The sequence below is a fragment of the Sarcophilus harrisii genome, chromosome 1 (assembly GCF_902635505.1).
Source record: "Sarcophilus harrisii chromosome 1, mSarHar1.11, whole genome shotgun sequence".
NCBI lineage: Eukaryota > Metazoa > Chordata > Mammalia > Dasyuromorphia > Dasyuridae > Sarcophilus > Sarcophilus harrisii.
In genome coordinates, this window is record NC_045426.1 from 233,841,457 (window position 1) to 233,867,265 (window position 25,809).

Here is a 25,809-nt window from a genome sequence, read left to right on the forward strand (position 1 = left end):
GGAGCCTCAGCCAATCTATAAGCTCCCTGTATCTGTTTCTTTACCTACTTGGTGAAAAATATCTTATTTGTATCTCAATGTGACTATAAAGATAATTGAACTACTGAATGTGAAAATCAGCAGGAAAAAATAAAAGATCAACAAAGGATATGAACAGACAATTTCCAATTGAAGAAATATAGTCATATGGAAAAATGCTCTAAATCACTATTGATCAGAGAAATGCAAATTAAGATACCTCTGAGACATCACTACATACCTCTCAGATTGACTAAGATGACAGGAAAAAGATAATGATATTGGAGGGGATGAGGGAAAACTGGGACACTGATACATTGCTGGTGGAGTTGTGAAATAATCTAACCATTCTGGAGAGCGATCTAGAACTATGTCCAAAGGGTTATCAAACTATGCATATCCAGCAGTGTCTCTACTGAGCCGGTATCCCAAGGAGATCATAAAGGAGAGAAAAGGACCCACATGTGCAAAAATGTTTGTGGCAGCCTTTTTTGTAGTGGCAAGGAACTGGAAGCTGAGTGGATGCCCATCAGCTGGAGAATAGCTGAATTGTGTAAAATTTCAAGAACAAGCAGCAGTTTTTTAAACAAAACTCCACTTTCTCAACACATTTGCTGTAGCTTACTACTATGGAAGCTCATTTACAGGAAAACTCATTCCCACTTGAATAAGTAAAAGGTTTATTCAAGAACAAGCTAATAGGTCCAGGTAGTCCCAGAAGTTTTATTGGCACTTTGAATTTTACATATGTGAGTCAAGAGTTAAGAGCCTCTCTCGCTTTATATTTAAACATCCATGGGTACAGAGAAGACCCGTCATCCCAAGCAAATTTAATTGTCATTTTCTCCTCTGCAGTTTAGGAATGGGGTTTCCCTGCTACTATAAACTGTCTATTGAAAAAGTTTTATTTGCAGGATAATGGATTTCAGCAAAAAGATTATACTGGAGTTGTTTCTTCTGCTTCTGCACAGCATATTCCTAAATGGCTCTGGGGCTTTTCTTTCATTAGACAAGAAACTGCTTAGCTTGGTGCAACCCAGGCCTATTCCAGGGCCCTGCAAACCACTGTTCATCTGAATCAGGAAGGCCAGGAGAAAGCTAGACTCCAGGTTGAAGATTTTTCTCAAAGTTCCAATGAAATCAAGGATTCCTTGGGCACTTTATTGAGTTCTTATTTTAAAACTTTTTAATTTCCTTCAACAAAAGAACAACAACTCTCTGCCTCACCTCTCCCTCAGTCACCTGTTCTGAGGGCAGGTGATCCGGGTATGTCCAGGTTGGTGACAGACACTACATTTCCGTACTTTCTTCGTTGTGGGGTCAGTGTTTGAGTTAGTCCTAGGTCTTTTGCTTTTGGCTTCTGACCCTCTCCCCCGAAACCAAACTGGTCCAGAATTTACTGAGGAAAGAAACAAAGTATTAGTTTGCTGAGTTATCAAGGTAATAGAGAAGAAAGGTGACAATAGTTAAGTGAGAATGGTGTCAAACCAACATTTTTGTGGAAGAGCAAATTTTAAAGAATGAGTATTTTTTTTTTTTTTTTACACAAACAACAATCATCAGAGGCAACAATGAAGTCTTCTTTCAGTCTCCAGAGTGGTAATAAGATATAAAAGTATAATAAACAATACCAATTTCTGAATACACAAACCATTTCCAAAGACTCTGAAGTGCTTATAGGCCATTAACTCTATGCATTCTCACTGTGTCGAAGGGAAGGAGTTTCATTTTACAGAAGGAGAAATCCATGTTCATGGAAGACACTTGACAAGGACATTAAGAGATTAAGTATATCAGCAAGTCTCTTGACTAGTATGTCTTTCCTACTCTGTTTCTCACTGTCCATAATTAGAATGTAGTAAAACTCTTTAAGAATCTACTTTCCACAGATAAACCTTGATGGCACTTTTGGCACAATTATCTGTGAGGCAGTGTGGAGGCGCAGTAGAAAAAGTACTAGCCATGGGGTCAGGCCTGGGTTCGTGTCCTGGCTACAAGCACCACTTTGGAACTGTGGGCAATTTACTTAAAAATCTGGAAGCTTCAGTTTCTCATAAAGAAGTATAATATTTGTGCTGCCTATAAGAATACACACTAATAAGTGCCTAATATGTGTATAAGTCATCATGCTGAGTGCTTACTAAGAATAAAAAAAAAAAAAAACAAATAAATAATCACTGTTAAATTCCAAGGAATTAAATTTTTCCTGGGAGGGGATGTGGGGGGGAGTGTATGATGTGTGGTGAATTTTTTTTTTTTTTAACACATGTACAGGTATGTGACTAAAAGCAACAGCCCTAATTGGGCTGTTAATTAAGAAAAGCTTTATGGAAGAGGTAGAGCCTGACTAGAGAGAACTTAAAATGCCAGGAAGTATTTGGTGAAAAAAGGGGACTTTGAATGTTTCTGAGTAGGAAAGTGATCTAGTCAGACTATGTGCCTGAGACCATAATGCCTAGTAGTCCTGCAAAAGGTAACAAGGGTCTGCCTGCATTTTGGATTTCCTTCACAGGCTAATTGTACGCTATTTCAAAGTCCGATTTTCTCTGTACAGCAAAATAACTTTGGACATGTATACATATATTGTATTTAACTTATGCTCTCATATTTAACATGTATTGGTCAACCTGCCATCTTAGGGAAAGGGTGGGGGGAAGGAGGGGAAAAGTTGGAACAAAAGGGTTTTGCAATTGTCAATGCTGAAAATTACCCACGCATATATCTATCTTGTAAATAAAAAGCTATTAAAAAAAAAAAGGTAACAAGGACCAAACTTCACAAACAGTAGTAGCTCTCTAAATAGGGAGAAAGAGGTAGATATTAGAGATGTGGAGGGCTGGTACCAATAAAATCTGACAAATGACTAGAAGTGAAAGGGGTGAAGGAGAAAAAATAATACTTCAAAGGGATGAAACAGTGTAGTACCCTCAACTGAATGAGAGAAATTTGGATGGTCTACCTCACAGAAGTGGGAGCACCAGATAAGTCATAGATAATTTCACTGTCAACCATAGTGCTACACAAATATAAGTCATTATCATATCAGAAAATCTTAAGATTAGAGATACTATTATTTCATGGAGTAATATGGCCATTAGTTATTTTTTTAAAATTTTTTTTATTATAGCTTTTTGTTTACAAGTAATATGCATGAGTAATTTGACAGCATTGACAACTGCCAAACCTTTTGTTCCAATTTTTCCCCTCCTTTCCCCCATCCCCTCCCCCCGATGATAGGTTGACCAGTATATGTTAAATATGTTAAAGTACAAATTAAATACAATATAAGTATACATGTCCAAACAGTTATTTTGCTGTATAAAGAGAATCGGACTTTAAAATAGTGTACTATTAGCCTGTGAAGGAAATCAAAAATGCAGGCAGACAAAAATATAGGAATTGGGAATTCTATGTAGTGGTTCTTAATCATCTCCCAGAGTTCTTTCATTGGGTATAGCTGATTCAATTCATTACTGTTCCATTGGAACTGATTTGGTTCATCTCATTGCTAGAGATGGCCAGGTCCATCAGAATTGATCATCATATAGTATTGTTGTTGAAGTATATAATGATCTCCTGGTCCTACTCATTTCTCTCAGTATCAGTTCATGTAAGTCTCTCCAGGCCTTTCTGAAATCATCCTTCTGGTCATTTCTTACTGAATAATAATATTCCATAATACTCATATACCACAATTTATTCAGCCATTCTCCAATTGATGGACATCCACTCAGTTTCCAGTTTCTGATGGCCATTGATTATTAAAAAAAAGACTATCTTCAGAAAATGTAATACAAAAATGAGCTTCTGTGTCTGATATTTCTTGTTTTCTTTCCTACTGTAAGGAATTACAATTATATGCCAGGTATATAAGTGCTTACATACCATTTCAGATGCTGATACCTTATGGGTATAAAAGAAGCCCAACTTGATTTTTTTTACTTTTTAAAGTGTTTTTGCATTCTTTATCTGATTTTAGAAACTAATTTTCATAATATAAATACAAACCTCAAAAAATAGCTTTGAGAATACAATTAGGGTAGTACTAGAACTGAATCATTACTTACAGGACTTTTGCTCAAGTGTCCAGATATAACATAAACATTTTAAAATGATGTTTTTAATAGTTGCCATACTGAATACTCAATCTCTATACTAGTTCAGAACTTCAAAATGCAAATGAAGACAAAAGATGAAAATTGGATGCCATATAAAAACTTGGTCAGCTCTGGTCAATATATTGGTTTTTCCTGAATTTTTTTTTTTCTTCTTTTTCTATTCTTTACTAATGGAGTAAAGGAAGAGGTAGGAATATATATAAGGAAGATGACATAAAAACAAAAGATAGCAACAAAAACTTTTAAAATGTAAAGGTATCCATCCATACCCATGACTTGGCTCACCTGGTACCATGTTTTCATCAGCCCACTGAAAGAAACCACACTGTTGCTCCCTCGGCTTTGAGCATGTATGGAACTGTCGTCCCTTATTTGGCCCCTCCTTTTGCACTGTCCGTGTGATGGCAGGTTGGTTGCACATGCATATGGCACTGCCATGGTTTCCAAACCCATCTTGCCTTCCTCCAGAATTTGTGGAGTTCCCTTGGAAATGACTTGGAGTCCTTATTCTTGAGGAAGAGGCCACTTCTGTTCCCTGGTGACTATCAGCCCACAGGAAGAAATTGCAATTGTTTGTGTTGCACTTGTAGAAGAGCCTGCCCTGATTGGGCCCTTCTTTACGAACAGTGAGCAAGAGGGCCTCTTGGCCACAGTTACACATCACAGTGTTGTGATTCTCATTAGTGGCTGCAGGTCTTCTAGCTGAGGGCTCAAGGGGTCTAGTTTGTTGTTCTGTAGGAGAAATGGAAGATCTGCCCTGACTGTTGCTCATTCTGTTCAAGGATTGGTTGGCCTGTAAATAGTTGGTAGGCTGGCCTGATGGCTGTGAAGCTCTGGAAGGACCACTGGAAGATCTTAGATCCAGGATCTGCGACAGGGTCTCATCACAACCTCCAACGCAGCCAACAAATTCCAGAGGCATGGTGGGAGGGACACTTCCTCGTTTGAACTTTAATTTCAACCTGGTTCCAAAAGAGAAGAAGAAAAATCAAAACCACGATAAAGATTATCTTAGTTAATTAAGGAGAGATGTTAATTTTAAATATTTTTTTATTTTTTCCTTATAACTTTTTCTACCCTTCAGAATTTAGTAAACCTAACTATGTTAATTGGAACTGGTCACAAATAGCAATTCTGATCCTTTTCAGGAGACCAAAAGAGACTGCTAAACATTTCTGCAATCCCAAAATTACAATTTCTGCAAATAAAACCAGTCTAATGATCTAAATTCAATGGCCCCCATTGTAGCTCGGATCCTCATAGCCTTGATGTTTTTAGAATGAGACTATATGAGAATCTAATGAAAAATAAATAGCAAACTATTCTTGGAAGTAAAACAAAAAATATCTGGGAGACGGGGCAAGAGAATGCTACCACAGAGAAGCCAAGAGATCAAGGAACTGTTTCTTATCCAAAACCTCAACTCCTGGTAGAGTTGAGACTTAATTATCAAGGTTGGGTGTTCACCCCTTCTGAGAAAGCCCTGACCGAAATGAAGGAAAGGGCCTAGGACCAAGACCAGGTCTTCTGAAAATCTCAACTTCTTGACCAACACCAAGAGCAATATAATTAGCTACACTGTCATTCCAATACCAAAAAAGTATGAGTTTTTTTTGGGGGGGGTGCTTCTGATATATTATTTCCTCATACTGACCTGTAAACAGGATGTGGTTTACAGACTGGACACACACTCTCATCCTTACTGACTTCTAGAACGGAATCTGGAAACCATATAGCTTTTCGGCAGTCTGGATAGCCCATGCAGCTGATGTAGAATCTATGGAATAAAGTCAATCTCATTACCTAAAAGAATCCTAATTACTTTGAAACTAGAGTCAAACATCTAGAAGTTTGTCATGCATCTGTAATCTAACTTTTTTCCCAATTAACTATAGTAACTGATTATTCTGAAGAGAGAAAGCTTAATGGGATCTAGAATGACTCATCTGAACATCTAACAATAGTATATAATAAACCTATTTCTCATATATAGGCAAAATAAAATATCTTGGTACTGAGAATCGCATATAAAAACTCTGTGACACCTCTCAGTCACAAAAACTTAAGATTTGTTTGGATTAGTGACCCCAGGACTTAATTGACTATTTCTTTAAAATTCTGCCTTAGTAGACATTCCATCAGAGAAAGCAAAAATAATTTAAAGGGCAAATTCTGATTCTAATATAAACTTAAATATCTATCACTGATTAATACAAGTTACCAATCCCAACATACTTCATGTAATTGAAGTTAGCTCTCTTCTCTTTCTCTACTACAGGATTATCCATAGCCTTCCAACTGTGGGTATTAGTCAAGGATTTTGTCTTGGACCCTTTTTTCTTTTCTCTCTAAACTCTTTCACTTAGTGACACCATCAGTTTCCCTGATTTAATTATCACCTCTATGGTACTGACTATTAGATTTATATTTATATAACTGGCCTTGGTTTCTCTTCTGTGCTCCAGTCCAGTATCACCAACCATCTACTGGACATTTCCTATCAGGTGGCCCTGAGGAATCTCACACTCAACATGTCCAAAAGTCACACTGGTGTGAAACATCAGAATCATCCTCCATACTCTATTCTCCCTCACCCCACATATCTATGCAGTTCCCAATTCTTGCTAATTTGTTCTTTACCATATCTTGCCAATCCCCTTTCCCTCCCCTCACATGTTCAAGTTCTCATTACCCCTGACTGTGGACTATTGCACAGCTTTCACATAACTGTCAAAGTGATTTTTCTAAAGCACACGTCTGACCATATAATTCCTCTGTGCAATAAATTCTAGCAGCTCCCTGTTACCTCTGGATTAAATATATACCCCTTGGTATGTAAAGATCTCTATAACCTGGCTTCATCTTACTTTTCCAGCCTTATATATTATTTCTCTTTATACATTCTTCAGCAGTTCAGTCACACTGGCTTTCCTGCTTCTCTTGACACATAACAATTCCTCCCTCTCCTGTTTTTGTGCCTTCAAAGAAGCTGTACCCCACATTTGGAATGAACCTCCTCATGTTGCTTCTTAGAATCATTAACTTCCTTCAAAGTTCAACTCAAGCATTATCTCTTACATAAAATCTTGCCTCTTCCCCCTAAGATACTAATGCCTTCACCCAAAATGACCTTGTTTTTAGACAATGTATTTTGTATTACATACACACATGCTATCTCTTGCAACAGGAGAGTCTCCAGGGGAGGGGCTGTTTCATTTTTTCTTTCTCTGGTGCCTAGCAAAGTAGGTGCTTAATAAGTGGTTACTGTTTGACTGACTCCTTCTCGTTCTTTGAAGATGGAAAGAGCTACAGCCAAAAGCAAACATTCTCTCTCCTTGTATTGCCAAGCAGCCTATTTAACTGTCTATGTGTCCAAAGCCAAATGGTCTGGGGCAATGCAAAACTGCTCTCTTTGATTCAAATTCTGAACTTGCAGGTGATTCAGATCAAAAGTAAAGACTATTGAATGAAATGCATTAGTCTGAACATTCAAGAAGTCACTGAAGCCTTCTGCAGCTCATCGATTATTCATAAAGTCCCAGTAGGCTTATTGGATTTAAAGTGTAATGACAAACATATGAGAGACTTCTAGGAGACACCACAGTTTCTCAAGACATGAAATAAACTGATATAATAAGCACTCAAATATCACAAGTGGAAACTTCTGGACAGACAGAACAGACCCGCCATTTTTCTTTCTCTTGAGCACCATGTCTTTGTTACACTGTGGACACTTCCTGATAGTTTCTGGCATTGCGGGATACAGTTCCTCTTGCTCAACTGCTGTGGCCATTTCTCCAAAATACTGAGACAACGCTTCATCCAGCCTACAGTGGAAACACATGTGCACATGCAATCAGCCTACTTGCTTGGTGGGTGTTTTCACAATGATACCCCCGTCATTCCTGACCACTGAACCAACCAGTAACATTTTGTCATGAAAAGAGGCTGCAAGTCATCATTGCTGTCTGTCCTTTGTTCTTGAAGAGGACCAGAACATCTAGGGGAGGTGATGCCATGAGACGTATGAATTGAGCATCAGTGGTGAGCCACCAGCACAACTACTGCAGAGGGGGCAGTGGTGCCCCCTCCCTTCATCCCCAGGATATCTGGGAGAAGCAGATATGCCACAAACATGCCAAACATAATCTCGACAAAGTAAACGAGACCATTTGCAAATCAGGTCCCATACTTGATTTCAAAATCAGAGCAGCTTCCCATCAAAAGTAACATGTGCCTCTCATTAATCAGCAGCTAAAAAACAAATGAACATTTCCCCAAACTAGGAGCCCAATTAAAAACATTTTTGGAGTGAAGGGACAGACTGTTTTTCTAAATTTTATTTTTATTCTGAATTTAACAAGAAAACTACTTTGAAGGATTACACTGTAATTCAAGGCGGAGTTAAGATGATCATAGCAAATGCCATTCAAGGTTCAGCTCAAGGTCCTCTCTGCACAAAAGCCTTTTCTGATCCTCTTCACCAAATTTGTTATTGTGAATCATATTAGTCATGTCCAACTTGCTGCGATTCCACTTGGGGTTTTATGAAATGGCAAAGATTCTGGTTTGTCATTTCCTTTGCCAGCTCATTTGACAGATGAGAAAACTGAGGTAATAAGAGTTAAGTAACAGTCCCAGGATTGGAGAGCTAATGTCTGAGATAGAATTTGAACTCTGATCTTCCTGACTCTAGGCCCAGCACTTGATTCTCCTCCTCCTCCTTCTCCACCACTACCTCCCCACAAATTACTCTGAATTTACTCTGTATACATTTTGCACTGACTTTTTCTGAGTGCATTTTATTAGAACATGGAAAGGTCCTTGAAGTCAGTGCTTTTTCATTTCTTGACTTTATATCCCCAGTACTTACATGGACCACACTGAAAATTTTATTAAATGATTGAATATAATACTTTTTAAATTTGCTAAGTGTCTTACAAATATCTTACTTGAGCCTGACAGTAAATAGAAAAATACTGCCTGTGTTTCTTTTCCAGATGGAATAACAGAGGTGCAGATAAGTTAAGTGACTTGCCCATGGTGAATCTGCTACTAAATGCTAGAAATGGTGGGGGTTTGAATTCAGGTGTTCCTGAATCCAAGCCTACCACTTTGTATATGATACTAAGTTGAGTGAAACTCCTGCTGAGTTTTTGAATCTGACTGTTGACAAAATATTTTCAGACACATACTGCTACCAAAACTGTAGAAATATTCAAAGTCAAAGCACTAAGGGAAAGGGCCATTCATCCCAAGATATGGATTGGTGAGGAAGGAGGAGCTAACAAAGGCTAACTACTCAAAGCATCAGCAATGCCCATGTTACCCAGTCCAAGTCTCTGCTGACTCATCCTGCTGTAGTCTCCAATACTCATTTTAGATAAGAATAGGAAATAAATGTGTCTTATGATTCTCTTAAAGGATCTCCAGTAATATGGTTTGGGTTGGGAAAATCTCACTCGTACTCACTTGTTGGCATGGGCCACAGCTTCGATGAAAACTTGCTTATATTTCTGGATTTGCTGTCTTAGAACCACATGCTTATCCTTTTTTCCCTCACAAATAAGTTTTAGGTCAGCTTCTAGCTCAGCCCGGAGATCAGGTTTAGACATCTCATAGCCCATGGAATCATAACCTGTCAAAGGAAAGAGTATCCAACATGGCTCCTTAAGGGAATGCAAGGAAACTTCCCATTCTCTCTGTGAAAAGAGAAAGAGCTCTGTTCTTACCTTCCACCAGCCCCATGCCCAAATGTCCTGGGAGGAATCTTTTATCAGAGGTGAGTCCCACATACATCCGTGATTTGATGGTCTCAATATGCTCTGCATGAGTTGCATCCGTCCCTGAAAATAATTTCAGTCACTTTGGGAATGTAGACAAAACCCCAGGTTAACTATTAGCAGTGAACTACATTTAGTTTCCATCAGACACAAGAGGTTCAACAATAATGTTTTTTTTCTTTAAATATATTGACCTTTTTGAATGTCCAGCTTTTGGAGGGCACTTGGGGAAAGAAGTGAACAATCATTTTTATTAAGCATCTACTATGAGCCAGGTACTATACTAAGCATTTTGCAAATATTAGCTTATTTGATCTTCACAACTCTGTGAAACAGGTACTATTTTATCCCACAGAGAGGAAACTGAGGTAGAGGTTAAATGACTTACCCAGCATCACACAGGTATCTGGAGATCAAATCTGAACTCAAGTCTTCCTAAGTTCAGGCTAAATGTTCTATATACTGCATTACCTAGTTGCCTCTTGGTAACTAATTGCTAGTGATCACAAACTAATGACATAGAGAATAACATTAAGAAAATGACCAAAAGAAGTAATAATCTTTGTTGCCATGATGACAATGAAGTATTAGACAAATATACTTGCTTTATTTGGTCACATGGCTCAGGTTAAAGCAAAAATCTGGGTTTGAGAATTTACAGGAAATTGTTACTTGGGAAGCTGGTACAAAAAAAAGTTTTATGTTTCTGTGGTGTAGCAAGCAAAAAAACCCAATAATAACACACACACACCAAAGAAAGAAAACCACACACAAAAAACCATATTCTATAGCAATATAAACAGACACGTTCTTTCCCATGGATACAAGAAATTCACTTCAGGTAAGGAAGAGGTTCTAATGTAATGGGCAGAACACATTCAAAGTTGGGGGAAGCAATATACCCAAGAAACACCCTTGATGGAAAAGAGGTAACATATGCCAGATATGGCAGGGAGTATTCCTAAACAGACTCATTTTGTTGGATAAGTCTCAGGATGACTAACTGACCCCAGGCTTGGGTAGAAGAAGTTTCTTCGTTGAGACCACAAATTGGAAGAGGGTTTGAGTTGGCTGTCTGAAGCAGCAGGAAAAAACTGACTCAGGCCCAAGTTTTATCCAATCAGCTGCTTGACACAGTTAACAGAAGTCAAAACAGTCAAAAAGTTCACACTTGTCTGCCACTCTCTATATGCTTTATGGGCATTGAGACTGCTTAGTCTAAATGGCTCCAAATTGAAGACCTCTCATTATAACATCAAACAATATAAATATTACAGTTATCACAATAGCAAAGGTCTAAAATGTCAAATTTGTGGAGCTCTGTTGGAATTGCTTTCAGTTGCACCACTATTTCTTTATCTGTAAAGGAAGGGCTTCAAACTAGAAGAGCTTTACAATGTTTTCACTTTGAAAAGTTTATGATTCCAGGCTTTTTACAAAATCCCAATAAAGGAAATATTCTACTGCAGCCAAACATGTGATGACCCTTGGGCTACAGGAAATGCTCACTCATAGAAGAGTTCCCTGACATGACATGAAAAGGATTCCTAACCAATGCCATGTTTCTCCATGAGGGCAATAAGATCTGCTTCTGTGAGGAGTTGAGGTGGACTGGTCTCACCATCCACCATTTCTATTGTGGTTGGCTGGAAGCAGGAGTCTTTCTCATAGATGGGAATGACCTGAAAAAGCAACAGTTTTCTAGTCAAATACTTACTTTAGTCATATTAACATAAAATGCGATTTCAAAATCAAATAGTCTACAAGTATTTGGCCCTGTCCTGTATCACACCCTTAGAAATCAGTGGGGTTCATGTGAAGACTCAGGCCAATTGATACTGGGGAACATACACCCTGTCCAAAAGAATCTTCATAGGGGTGAGAAGAGGAATAGTTTTAAAAAAACCCTTAAGGCATCTAAATCAAAATAATTTTTTGCTACCATTGCATAGCTATTAGGCCATCAAAAATAAATTAAAACCAATAAAATCTAATATTCAGTCAACCAACATGTAATCTAAAAGTCTCTGTTATTTGTCAGACTGAGCTAGGCTGGGAGAATAAACACAAAAATGCAAGACCTTGTTCTCAAACTTATATTCTCTTGAGTAAAACATGTGCAGATGTGTCTGTATATTGACCAATATATGGAAAATATACGCAAAATAAATACAAGGTAATATCAAGTGTGGATTGCTAGTAGCCAAGAAAATTTTAAAAGGCTTCATGGCATAAGTAGGGCTTATATTGAGCTTAAAGTAAACTAGGGATCCTAAAAAGTGAAAGGAACAGACTGGAGATGAGATGAGAGATGGGAGTGTTATGCATGAAAAATACCAAAGTTCTAAAAGCAGACTAGAGTCAGGTCATAAAGGGCCTTAAATGCCAAGTGGAGAAGTCTGCATTTGATCGTAAGGGCAATAGGGGAGGCTTTGGGCTCTTCTGATTAGAGGATATATATGTTGAATTTTAGAGAAAAATCACTTTGGCAGCTGAGAAGCTGGAGGGGAGAAGGAAGAAATCTGAAGTAGAAGTTTACTTGCAATGTAAGTACAGTCAATGAGGGCCAGACTCTTATGGTGGCCACATGAAGAGAAAGAAAGGAAGAATTGCTGTGGAGAGGGTAAGGAGAAGTAGAAACTGAGGGTGACAGATTTTCTTTCTTGAACATGTTGGGTTTGAAATTACTGCAGAAACTCCAGGAGGAAATGTTCCATTCGTAGGTAGTAATGTAAGACTATAACTCAGAGAGAGACCAGGACTGGGTATGTAGATAAGAGAGTCATCTACACAGAGATAATAAACTGAATCCAAGAGAGCTAATGGGGTCACCCAATGAAAGTATAACAAGAGTATATGCCAAAAAAGGAAATATTCCATCACAGTCAAACATATGCCCCTTCTCTGCTATAGGACAGAGACTTGCATATTACCCATAGACATAGGAGAAAATAAAGGTGGTGATCCAGCAAAGCATACTAAAAAGGAACATAAGACAGGCAAAGAGGAACCAAGAGAAAGCGGTATCATGAAAACGCAAGAACAGAGAGAACGGTTAATAATGTCAATTGCTTCAGAGATGTTAAGTATAAGAACTGAGAAAAAAGATATTGGATTTGGCAATTAATAAATGCCAGTAACTTGGGAAAGAGCAGTTTTAACAGTTGCATAATAGGATTAAAAATCTAACTACAGGGGAATAAAGAAGTGAAACAATACAGGCAACATGTTCTAGGGGCAAAGTAGAGGACAATTATCTTAAGGGGATAGAACAATTAAGTGAGAGCTTGTTTTTTTTTTTTTTTCAAACAGATGACAAGGATGTGTTCATAGGCAGCAAGGAGACCAAGAGACAGGGAAAGACTGAGATGGGGAGGATGATTCCTGAAGCAACTTAGCTAAGGAGAGAGGAAGAGATAGGATCCAGAGTACAAGTAAAGGAGGGGGCCTTGTTGGGAAGATCTTGTGTATCAGAGACTGTAGTAAGAGGAGAGGGAAGGGGAGAATGATGTCAAAGAGTTTTGTTAGGTAGAGGAAGGGAAGAGAGCTCATGGGAAGAATGACTTGTATTTGTTAGTAAAGTAAAAGGTGAGGGAAATAGGTGCCGTAAAAGGCCTAAAGGGAGAAGGGAATGTGTGCATCAACTACTTAGCAAGTGTGAAAGAAAATCAATTAGGAAAGAGTAAAAAGACAGTTGCCTGCATCAAGAGAGCTCTGTTGGGAGTAAAAACAAATGCATGATGTCCCACTACAACTTTTTGTTATTTTCATAACCCCTGACATGGACACATGGATCACAATTACATAGAAACATTTGTATGTTTTAACAAAGACTAAAATAAGGATTTGGAGATAGAATGGTATAGTCAAAGGCACCAAATTTAGATTATGAAGTCCTGTAGTATAGAATAGCATAATTCACACACACACACACACACTTACACTATAAACTTTTGAGGACTATAAATATGGTATAAAAACCTTAAAGTAGTATTATTGTTGAGTTGCATATTGATTGAGTTATAACCTCTTAAGGGAAGGGGAAAGTAAATTCAAGTTTTGTTTAGGGTTTTTTTTTTTAAGAAACAACCTGGTCTTTATCTAGGGCTAACTTCCTCAAAAACATAAGTGAAAAAGCAAACAAACTGATATATTAAAAAATGTACTTCCTTAAGATTCAATAAATGTCAGTATTTGAACTCACCTTGTCACTCCATTTATCATATATGTAAACATCCAAATAGTTTCTGGCCAGAATCATGAGACCATGAGCAACGAAGCGCTCTTGAGCAATATCAATCTCTACAGTTGTTTCCTGTCCCAGAGCATCCTCAGAGCAACAGGCTAGAAAATGGCGAACAATAAATTCATACAGTCGTTTTTCATTCCCCTAATAAGAAAAAAAAATGTGTGTGTGAATTAAAATTCATACTTTTCCCACTTTTCAGTTAAACATTCTGAATGCATTTGTTACCACAATCTCCCTAACACTATGTACAAATGTGGAAAAACCAAAATGGAACTTCTAGAAGTCCAAAATTTTAAGTTACTAATCAGAAGAGAGTCATAAAAAGTGAGTAAATCAACCTAAAAAATAATAATGGGAAATAATCTTATTTTCTCTATGTTTTAAGGGATTAATTTAAAAAGGAAAACAAGATATAGTTCAGTTCATTTTATTAAGTCATAAGTATTTGTGTATATGTTTACATATATATCTATCTCATTTGTTTAAAAACATAATATAATTAGATTGAAAAAAGTTTTCATTTCATAAAAATGGCTGTGTTAACACTGGTTATTGTATATTATTATATCAATTACTTTACAAATTATTTACCAAGTATTGATGAAATTGGCAGTATGCTAGGCCATGGCAGGAACTGCAGAAAAAATATCTTCCATGGATAAGCCAACATTCTTTAGGAGCATACAAACCAGGTAGCATACATGAAACAATAAAGTATAATTAAGTGTGTGTGTGTACATTAATTATATACTAACTAAATATATACACAATATACACTATGATAGATGATACAACCCATACATATATATGTTCTATATACACAACATATATAATACTGACTATATATACAACAGTTCAGAGAAAGGAGATCTCTGAGTGCTAGAAGTAGTCAGAAAAGGCTTTATAAGATGGGGATGAGACCTCAGCTGGAGTTTTAGATGATGTGTGGAACTTGAATAGGCAAAGGGAAAGAAGAAAGGCATTCTAGCAGGAAATAGAGGGATTAAGGGGTGGAGTGGGAAGGGGGTGGGAGGAATACACACTTGTGAACAAAAGGGAGGCTAGAGAATATATCTTGAGATATATCAGGAAGTAAATTTGGAAAGGTGGTGATAAGTGAGCCAAGTCAAGTCACCAAAAACTTTTTTAGGTGTTTACAATGGGCCCTGCACTATGCTAGGATGGGCAGAAAAACTGATTTGATACAGCTGGCAATATGGACAATTATGGCCTTCAATTCTTTCTTCCTGTTTAAAAAAAATTATTTCAAAATTGAAAAGGACACGCAGAAAAAAATGTTAATGCAATTATTAACATAAAGTAAATTCCTGCTTGCCTATTGAGATATTCTAGTTGCTATAGAAAGCAAAATTAATAGGTGTTTTCAGCATAAGACTAATGGCCCTTGTTCAGACCTACCTGCAGGTTACACGTGTATTTGGTGGGGTGAATGGGAGGATGAGCTTGATCAGATTTTTTCCCATTACGAGGGGTAGGACCACCTCTATCTAGAATTCTCTGGGCAAAGGCTCCCCATTGTTGGTCATGTGTCTGCTGCTGCACCAAAGTTGTCAGGTTTAAGTCTTTGGGAAAAATATTTGTCTCAGTTCGGGGATAGCTGATATACCTTAAAATAAAGGCAGAGAGATATTTACAATCAATATTGAACTAATTCAAAATGGCATTTGCAAAAACTAACAACTTGACAGAACTGGGAATTAGTTGAAATCAAAGCTAGTGGAACTAACAAATACTTATGAAATGTCTGCTATGAGGCATAAATAATACCACAAGACTTTAAACATCTGAGATTTTATTAGGGTATATAGCCAATGGTGTAGATCACAGTCTCTCTAGGATTTAGCAAATGTTTAAAAGCTGCTAAGACTTAAAAAATGAATTGTTCTGTAACCAAGATGGAACCTTTCCAAGTTTAGCTAGAATAATCTTTGGACAACAAATCTATCCAATATATATTTTATCTTTCCGTTCTAGTAGGACTTGCCAAAGCTTGTGCTTCAATGGCACACATGGCCTTTGAAAAATCCAGGGTCACTTCAATTTCATGGCAGATAAGACAAAAAGTAAATTTAAAGGTCCCTTCTCTCATAAATCTTATCATCTTTTTATTTTTTTAAATTAAAGCTTTTTTATTTTTCAAAACATATGCATGAATAATTCTTCAACATTAGCCGTTGCAAAACTCTGTGTTCCAATTTTCCCCTCCTTCTCCCTTGCCTTCCCCTAGATGGCAAGTAGTCTAATATATGTTAAACATAGTAGAAATATATGTTAAAGGGGGCAGCTAGATGGTGTAGTAGATAGAACACGGGCCCTGGAATCAGGAGGACCTGAGTTCAAATCTGGACTCAGACACTTAACACTTCCTAGCTGTGTGACCCTGGGCAAATCACTTAACCCCAATTGCTTCAGGAAAAAAAAAAGAAACATGTTAAATCCAATATATGTATACATATTTATAAAATTATTGTGCCGCACAAGAAAAAAAGAGAAGCAAAATAAAATGCAAGCAAATAACAACAAAAAGAGTGAGAATGTTATATTGTGAACCACATAGTTCCCACAGACCTCTCTCTGGATGTAGGTGGCTCTCTTAATCACTGAACATCTCATTGTTGAAATAAATCATGCTCATCAAAACTGATCATCATATAATCTTGTTGCCGTGTATAATGATCTCTTGGTTCACTTCACTTAGCATCAGTTCATGTAAGTCTCTCCAGGTCTCTCTGAAAACTTCCTGCTGATCATTTCTTTTAGAACAATAATATTCCATAACATTCATATACCATAATTTACTCAGCCATTCTCCAATTGATGGGCATCCACTCAAGTTTCCAGTTTCTTTCCACAACAAAGAGGGCTGCCACAAACATTTTTGCACATGTGGGTTCCTTTCCCTTCTTTAAGATCTCTTTGGGATACAAGCCCAGTAGAAACTGCTGGGTAAAAGGGAATGCACAGTTTGACAGCCCTTTGAGCAAAATTCCAAAATGGTCTCCAGAATGGTTGGATCAGTTCACAATTCCACCAACAATGTATTAGTGTGCCAGTTTTCTTACATCCCCTCCAACATTCTCATTATATTTTCCTGTCATTTTTCCCCTTGAGGCAATTGGGGTTAAGTGACTTGCCCACAGTCACACAGGTAGGAAGTGTTAAGTGTGTGAGGCCAGATTTGAACTCAGGTCCTTCTGACTTCAGGGCTGGTGCTCTATCCACTGTGCCACCTAGCTGCCCTTTTAGCTGTCATTTTAGCCAATCTGAGAGGTGCATAATGATACCTCAGAATTGTCTTAATTTGAATTTCTCTGATCAATAGTGATTTAGAACACCTTTTCATATGACTAAAAATGATTTCATTCACCTGCAAATTGTCTGTTCATATTCTTTGAGCATTTATCAATTAAAGAATAGCTTGAATTCTTATAAATCTGAATCAATTCTCTATATATTTTAGCCATGAGGCCTTTATCAGAACCCTTGAGTGTAAAAATGTTTTCCCAGTTCATTGCTTCCCTTCTAATCTTGTCTGTATTATTTTTGTTTGTACAAAAACTTTAAACTTAATATAATCAAAATTATCTGTTTTGTGTTCAATTGTAGCAGCCCTTTTTGTAGTGATAAGGAACTGGAAACTGAGTAGATGCCCATCAGCCCATCAAGGTTAAATAAGTTACGGTAAATGAATATAATGGAATATTAATTGTTCTATAAGAAATGATGGACAGCCTGATTTCAGAAAAGTCTGGAAAGACTTAAATGAACTGATGCTGAGTGAAATGAGCAGAACCAGGAGACATTATACACAGTCACAGAAAGATGATGTGATGATCATCTATGACAGATTTAGCTCTTCTCAGCAATACAGAGATCCAATAGACCTGGGATGAAAAATACCATCTGTTCCAAAGAGAGACCTGTGGACACTGAATGCATAAAAAGCATACCATTTTCACCTTTTTTTGCTTGTGGTTTTCCCTTTTGTTCTGATTTTCTTTTCACAACATAACAAATAAGGAAATATGTAAAATGATTGTACATGTCTAACCTATATTTGATTGCTTGCAGTCTTAGGGAGTGGGGAGGTAAAGAAAGGGAGGGAGAAAGAAACTCAAACTCAAAATCTTATAAAAATGAATGTTTATCTTTAAACATTTTTAAATGTCTATCTTTACATGTAATTGAAAAAATAAAATACTATTAAAAATAAATTATCATCCAGTTATAGTAGACAGAGCATAGTCAACTGAAAGTGAAATGTTTGATCAAATTGATCTTTCTGATTGATAGTGGCTTTTAACAACAATAAAGATATGCACTGATTCATAAAAAAAATAATCAGGCAGATTTCAGAAAAATGATGAAAGACACATGAACTGATGTTGAATGAAATGAGCAGAACCAGAAGACATTACACAATAACAGTAACATTGTGTGATGAATGACTATGACTGACAGCTCTTCTCAAGGGACTCATGATGGAAAATGCTATCTATATCCAGAGAATAAAACTGATGGAGTCTGAATGCAGATCAAAGCATACTATTTTCACCTTTTTTGTTGCCTTTTTTTTTTTTTTATAACATAGCTAATGTTTCTTCTTTTACAATATTACTTATAAAGTGGAAATATACTTTATGTGACTACACATGTGTAATCTATGTCAGATTGCTTTCCATCTTGGAGAAAGGAAGAAAAATTTGGAACTCAAAACTTTTCAAAAAATGAATGTTGAGGGGCAGGTAGATGGCACAGTGGATAGAGCACTGGCTTTAGAGTCAAGAAGATCTGAGTTCAAATCAGGTCTCAGTAACTGTATGACCCTGGGCTAAATAAGAAATGGTATATGAATGTAATGGGGTATTATTGTTCTATAAGAAATGATGAGCAGGTTGATTTCAGAAAAGCCTGGAAAGACTTACATGAAATGATGCTAAGTGAAGGAAGTAGAAACAAGAGAACATTGTACACGACAAGAAGAAGATTAGGTGATGATCAATTGTGATGGATTTGGCTCTTTTCAACAATGAGGTAATTCAGAGCAATACCAATAGACTTTTGATGAAAAGAGCTATCCACATCCAAAAGAAAATTATGGAGAGTGAATGTGTATTTTCACTTTTTTTGTTTGCTTGGTTTTTTTTTCCCACCTTTTCACCAGTTTTGTCCTGAGCAGCTCGATGAATATAGTTATATGTTTAGAAGAACTGCACATGTTTAACCTGTATTGGGTTGCTTGCTGTCTAGCAGAGGAAGAAGAGAAGAGCGAGGGAGAAAAATCTAGAACACAAGGTTTTGTAGGGGTGAATGTTGAAAATTATCTTTGTATGTATTTAGAAAAATAAAAAAGGTATTTTTAAAAAGTGAAGGGTTTTAAGCAGAGGACTTGACAATCAGATACATGCACAAGAAAGAATATGGCATCATGAAGAATGGTTTAGAGAGAAGAGAAAGAAGGACTAGTAGGAAGATTCAAAAGGGTAAAACAACAATTCAAATAATAAGAACCTAATTGTGTGAGTGGCAATGGAAACAGAAAGGAAGAAATGGCTATAAAAGATATTATGGATAAGAGTCAAAAGAATTTGTAATTAACTGGATGTAGAAGATGAGTAAATGGTAGTGCCAATGGCAGAAAGAAGCAAGCCTGGATGAGGAAAGATATTTTAACATTGGACAAGTTTATTGTCAATAAGTCATCTAGGTAAACCTAAAATCTCAGTGATTCTGGAATATGCCTAATGTGATGAAAAGGAGCAGGTATTTCATTAAGTCATCTTAATAATAATAAGGACTACTGGCTCAATTTTCAGCCTGCATACCAATTTTGATTTTGGACAACTCATTTAACCTCTCCATGATTTAGTATTAGAGTTGGAAGAGGTCTTTAAGATGATCTAGTCCAGGGACAGCTAGGTGGTGCAGTAGGTAGAGCATTAGCCCTGAATTCAGAAAGACCCGAGTTCAAATCTGGTCTCAGACACTTAACACGTCTTTGCTGTGTGACCCTAAGCAAGTCACTTAACCAAAATTGCCTCAGCCCAAAAAAAAAAAAAAAAAAAAAAATGATCTAGTCCAGAGGTTCTTATCTTTTTATGTGTCATGAAGCATTCTGGTAGCCTGGTGAGACCTAGAGACCCCTTCAAAGAATAATGTTTTTAAATGCATAAGATAGATAGATTTACAAAGGAAACCAATTATATTGAAATACAGTCATCAAAAGACAAAGAGAACCCACATTAAGAACCTCTCAACTTTACAAAGGTCACTCAGCTGCCCAGGTACCTTACTGGAGTCAAAACTAGGTCCAAGAAGGTTTTCATTCTACCACTGAACCCTTCAAATGCCTCATTTTTCAGATAAAGAAATCTCTCTTAACAATTCAATTCAAGAAGGCCTCAACATGCATCACAAATTATCCTATGGACTGAGAATACAAAAACAAATACAAATCAATCTCTACCTCAAAGGAGCTTATATTCTATTAAGAAGGCAAAAGACACAATATACCCACAGGTAAATAAATACAAAATATATACAAAGTAATCTTGGGAGTAGGCATGGGTGAGATAACCAACAAGAGGGAGATCAAGAAAAGCAACATAGATAGGATGACCAGGTTGTGCAGTGGATAGAGTATCAGCCCTGAAGTCAGAAGGACCTGAGTTCAAATTTAGCCCCAGACACTCAATACTTCCTAGCTGTGTGACCTTGTCAAGCCACTTAATCCCAATTGCCTCAGGGGAAAAAAAAGGCAATGTGTAAGAGTATTAATTTAAGGGAGGCAGAGATTACAGGAAGTAGAGAGGAAGAACAAATAGCATCATTTATATAGTGTGGAAAAGGTAAACAATTAAAAACTACACTTTTAGTTTTCTATGAGAGTTGCTATGAAAACCAGATGGTCCTTTGGTGTTTTACTATAAGATTTGCTTCTTAAATACATAGCTCTTGTAAAGGTACACTAAACCTTATTTCTTTAATTCATAATACCTACCCCTGAGTATAGAGCTTCTCAGCAATTTTCATGGTTTCTTTGGCATTTATCTTCAATTTTCGAGAGGCCAATTTTTCGAGTTCCTGTTACATGAATAAACATATCACATTAGGAACCACTGCGTGAATCAAAAGTAAAACAGCTAGAAAATTCGTAGTTCAAAGAAAGTCTGTTTAACCAATATTACAAAACTTTGTAACACTTGTAAACATGAAGAAATAGATGCACTACTGTTTTTTTAAAAAGTACATGGCAGATTAGAAGGGATAATAACCTGAGACTATGGCATCTGAAAGCTAAAAGAACATGTTAAAATTTTCTATGTGTATATGCAATATTTTAGATAATCATTTTATTGGCTATAGAATTTATTAAAATGTCACAAATAATACAAAGGTATATTTATAATTTCAATAGTGTATTAGCTATGAGAAAGATGATATCCAGAGTTATTTATAGTGATCAATTAAAACTACTGCCTTCTCCACAGAAACTGGAAAGTTAGCCTCCACCATTAAGTTCTCTCAATAAAGCAGTAAAATCCTCCCCAGAATTCTTTTTAGTAAATTTTTTCCTCACAGGAATCTAACCCTCAGGATAATAGCTAAATTAACTTATCTCAGGAAATGTCTCTTTAGTCTATCTCAAAAATGAGTTTATTCATTCAAGTCTCCCAGGAAGGAGTTCTTTCTTAGTCTTTTTTTCTCAGTGATTACGGCAAGCTTTCCCAATCATATAGATACTCAGGGCCAGAGAGAAAAGAAACAGTAGTAAATGAAGTTTATATAACATGGTTATTAAAAAAGAAATGTTATTTACAACTAGTTTAATAGGGGAATGGGAAAGAGGAAGACTAATTCAGAAAGAAAGATGAATTAGTGGATGGCAAAGATAAGAAGTTTCACATGGAAAGAAGGAAACAGACAAGACACTTAGGCCATAAACCACCTCTCAACAATACTCTGCCTTATCTGAAACTCCTAAGTTTCATTCCTGATAAAATTTCCAAGACAAATTTAGTAATAGTAGTAGTAAGTGACATTGAGTAACCTAGGTATAAAACTTTTACAGAAGATAAAATAAAGAAGCTAGAGTAATTGTCTAGAAGAGACTTATGAATTAGCAGGGAGACAAGACACATACAGGAAAATTACTTGAGGATGCTTTTAAATTTGGGGTGACTTTTTATCTGTCTTTCACCTTCTTGGGTTGGTATAAGGGACTATGGGATGTAGAACAGTCCTCTTACTTTCTTATTTTTTATTATAGAGGACAGCTAAGTAGGGACTGAGAAGACTACACTTGGAAATAAAGTTATAAGAAAAACAAGATATGTCAATTAAAAAAAGAAGAATGCTTATACTGGTTATATAAGAATGCTTATACTGCTTATATAAGAAGAATGCTTAGCAAGCTAAGACACACCCAGGAACTATATGAACACAATTACAAAAAAGAATGATTCTAGAACAGATTTCAATTAAGAGAATTAGAATGGGGCTCAGACGATGAATGATATATATATATATATATACATATTTTGTAAGGACAGTGTGGACATGTGATTTTGCTTTCCTATGGTTACTCGTTACAAGAGTTTTTATCTTCAGTTACATGGGGAGGTTGGAGAAAGAAGGGAAATTCAGTATGACTAATAAACATGAACTTTTAAAAAAAGGCTATAAAATTTGGAAAGTTCTGAGAATGGTGACATGCTCTGTGTATACAATTGTAAGGTAAGAGAATTGTGGCAATTGTGTGAACCCCTTATACATTACTTTTCTTGATCTGCTTAGTTGTTGGTTGTCTCACCCATCCCTACTCCCAAGATTATTTTGTATATATTTTATATTTTTTTACCTGTGGGTATATTGTGTCTTTTGCCTTCTTATAGAATATAAGCTCCTTTGAGGCAGAGACTGGTTTGTATTTGTTTTTATATTCCCAGTGCCTAGGAGAATTTATGGTGTATATTGAGTCCTTGTATTGAGTCAGTGTGAACATTATCTTGAGATTCAATTCTGGATCTAATTCAGTTCCCTCCTCTGTCCCTGCTTCTTTCAAGGAAGCAACTGAAGTTAAGTTTGCCCAGGGTCACACAGTTAGTAAATTATCAAGTATCTGAGGCTGGATTTTATAATGTCCAGCTCTCTGGAGGGCCTCAGGATCAGCCAGAGTCTTAAATCAAAGTTCTTGGTCTTTAGGAGAAGAAGTGAAGGAGGCAGGCAAGCTGCCACATGGCTCATCAAAGATGGATCCTGGACTCCAGAGCCTTAAGTCTTCCCTGCTGAGCGAGCTGTGGCAGAGAGACTCTGAACCTCTACTTGAGCCCTCCAATCACCTCATCACACCACATTCAGCAGGCGCTAATCATGAGGAGAGTCCGCACATCAACATATCATCTAAGTATATGTTTATAAAACCATTATCTCACACTAAATAGGTACTTAGCCTTAAGTACTCTGCTGTTTTGGATTCAAGTAGACCTTTTCAGATTCCAGCCTTCTACAGGATTTGAACTCAAGTCTTCCTGATTCTGGGGGGGCCAGTGCTCTAATCCACTGTACCCCCTAGCTACCCTGGCTCTTTTTCTATTCAATAATGAGTCTAAATCCAGTTTCTGTCTTGTGAGAAAACTTTATTCAATTATGGGAATTGTGAGAAAACTTTACTGATTTGTTTGATTCTAGCCATGAGTGGTTGGAAAGCTACGGCCTACCTGCTGCTTAGAGATCCTTAACTAAAACCCAATCATCTAAAGATTGATGAAAGGAGTTTTCTCTCAGTTACACATCTCAAACTTATCAGAAAATTGGCCTCATGCTGGTCAATCAGTAACTCTGTTCTTTTGATTAAAAACAGACATATATTGGGGAGGGGGCAAGAGCAGGACTTTTTTTTTCTGATTTCAGAAAATTATACCTATTTACTTTTTTCCTTCCAATTTGAAAGGCCCCTAGTCTTTCTTCCAACTAAAAAATTAGATTACCTAATAAAAAAGTCTTTAAGAACTACCTATCTAAAGTAGGACTATATTAAACGATCCTGTCAACATCAAGTGATGCTTACTTAATCTTGCACAAGTAGTGATCATCCTTCTAACCCTACAAAAAGACAGCAAAATACCATTTTTTAGCAACCTAATAAACCAGAAGTTAACATTTAAAAACTAGCTAACACCATTTAAGATTCCACATACCACTGTATCCAAAGGCTGAGGTCTCCATTTGCTCTTAGGCTTAGATGCAACTTCTACTACTGTGGCTACTGGATCCTGAAAAGTCAAAAGAATGAAAAGCAAATGAATTTTATATTAGTGTTCTGATGAAGAAGTGATAAGACATCTACTTCCTTGAATCAAGAGCCTGGTTATCCTAGAGTGTAGATAGTTGTGAAGCTCAATTTTTATATTATGTTTACTTTATTTGCATCTAATTTTATTCCTACAACACTTCTGGGAATAAAAATACCTTGGGGAAAACATACCCAAACATAAGCTATTTTTCTTTACAACATTTCAGCAAGGTAAAAACAGGGGAACAAATGTCAAATGAATTCAATTCAGTGATTTTGTTCAAATGTTTCTTATGTACAAGGCTCTGTGACTATAAACTGACTGAGCTCATACATTGTTTAGTGGAACAAGGAATCAAGTGCTGAGCATAGTGTCTGATACAACAGGTATGTTGGCAGATCATCATAGAATAGAGTACACATCTCAAATTAAGGCTCATATCATTTTCAAAAGTGTTTCCTCTTATATGGTAGATTTGGAGTCTAAAGGTGCAAGTTTTGGTCCTAGACTTAGTCTTGTCACCCACCAGCTGTGTGATTGGACCATTCATTGCATTTTTCTAGGCCTCTTTTTGCTCTTTTGTGAAATGAGGTCTGAACCAGATGATCTCTAAGGTCTCTTCTGGGTACCCACCTCAACTCTATGATTCTATAACCACTGATCTAAGCACCACTGTGTGGTCTTTGGCATGCCCTACTTCAGGAAGGTGAGTTTCAGTTGTAACTTCTAGAATCTGCTCCCACATCCTGACAATCTTAAACCTCTATTTTAGAGCCTGGTAGCTAAAGGAAGTTTGTGGGAACAGAAACAGGACTTTCCTCTCCTCACTTCTTCTAGAGTTGTTTCCATGCAGTTCCAGTTCCCTTAGTTCACAAAACTCCCAGAAGGGATTTCCTGATCTGCAGGACTAAAAAAAAAGGAGAACCTTGATGATCAGAACTGGAAGAAAATGTAACAGTATCAAATAGTAACAACTGTATAAAATATTCTGTCATATCAAAGGAAGCAATTATGAAAATGTTCAATGTGTTATTCTTGAATCATGGAGATTTAAAAAGGATTTCCTTACTTCCATGCACATTTGATAAAGGACAAGACATGCTGTATGATTAAAGAGACGATGTCTTTTCCAGCTGAAATCCACAACTCCATCTTCATGCTCATGAGTCACTGCATTAGAACAACAGGGAGGAAAGGGAGAGACAAAAGTGAAAACTATTATAATTAAATGGATAAAAAGCAAAACCAAATTAAAATGAGTGACAGGACTGTGGCTTACAAAATTTAAGAGCTTCCTGACACTGAGAAATGGCATCCAAGACTAG

General features: G+C 36.7%; 1 protein-coding gene across 1 annotated transcript in view; it reads right to left on the minus strand.

The window, feature by feature from the left end:
* Window positions 1-721: 721 nt before the first annotated feature.
* TOP3A (DNA topoisomerase III alpha) overlaps window positions 722-25,809 on the minus strand; it is a 40,805-nt gene continuing 15,717 nt past the window's right edge. Inside the window, exons 8-19 of the mRNA XM_031938621.1 lie at window positions 25,554-25,654; window positions 24,389-24,463; window positions 21,190-21,272; window positions 15,588-15,795; window positions 14,124-14,309; window positions 11,472-11,601; window positions 9,869-9,982; window positions 9,609-9,774; window positions 7,820-7,963; window positions 5,791-5,913; window positions 4,422-5,098; window positions 722-1,417 (exon numbers count right to left, since the gene is read on the minus strand). Coding sequence (XP_031794481.1) covers window positions 1,257-1,417; window positions 4,422-5,098; window positions 5,791-5,913; window positions 7,820-7,963; window positions 9,609-9,774; window positions 9,869-9,982; window positions 11,472-11,601; window positions 14,124-14,309; window positions 15,588-15,795; window positions 21,190-21,272; window positions 24,389-24,463; window positions 25,554-25,654 — 2,168 coding nt within the window. The 3' untranslated portion in view covers window positions 722-1,256. The remainder of the gene's footprint in view (window positions 1,418-4,421; window positions 5,099-5,790; window positions 5,914-7,819; window positions 7,964-9,608; window positions 9,775-9,868; window positions 9,983-11,471; window positions 11,602-14,123; window positions 14,310-15,587; window positions 15,796-21,189; window positions 21,273-24,388; window positions 24,464-25,553; window positions 25,655-25,809) is intronic.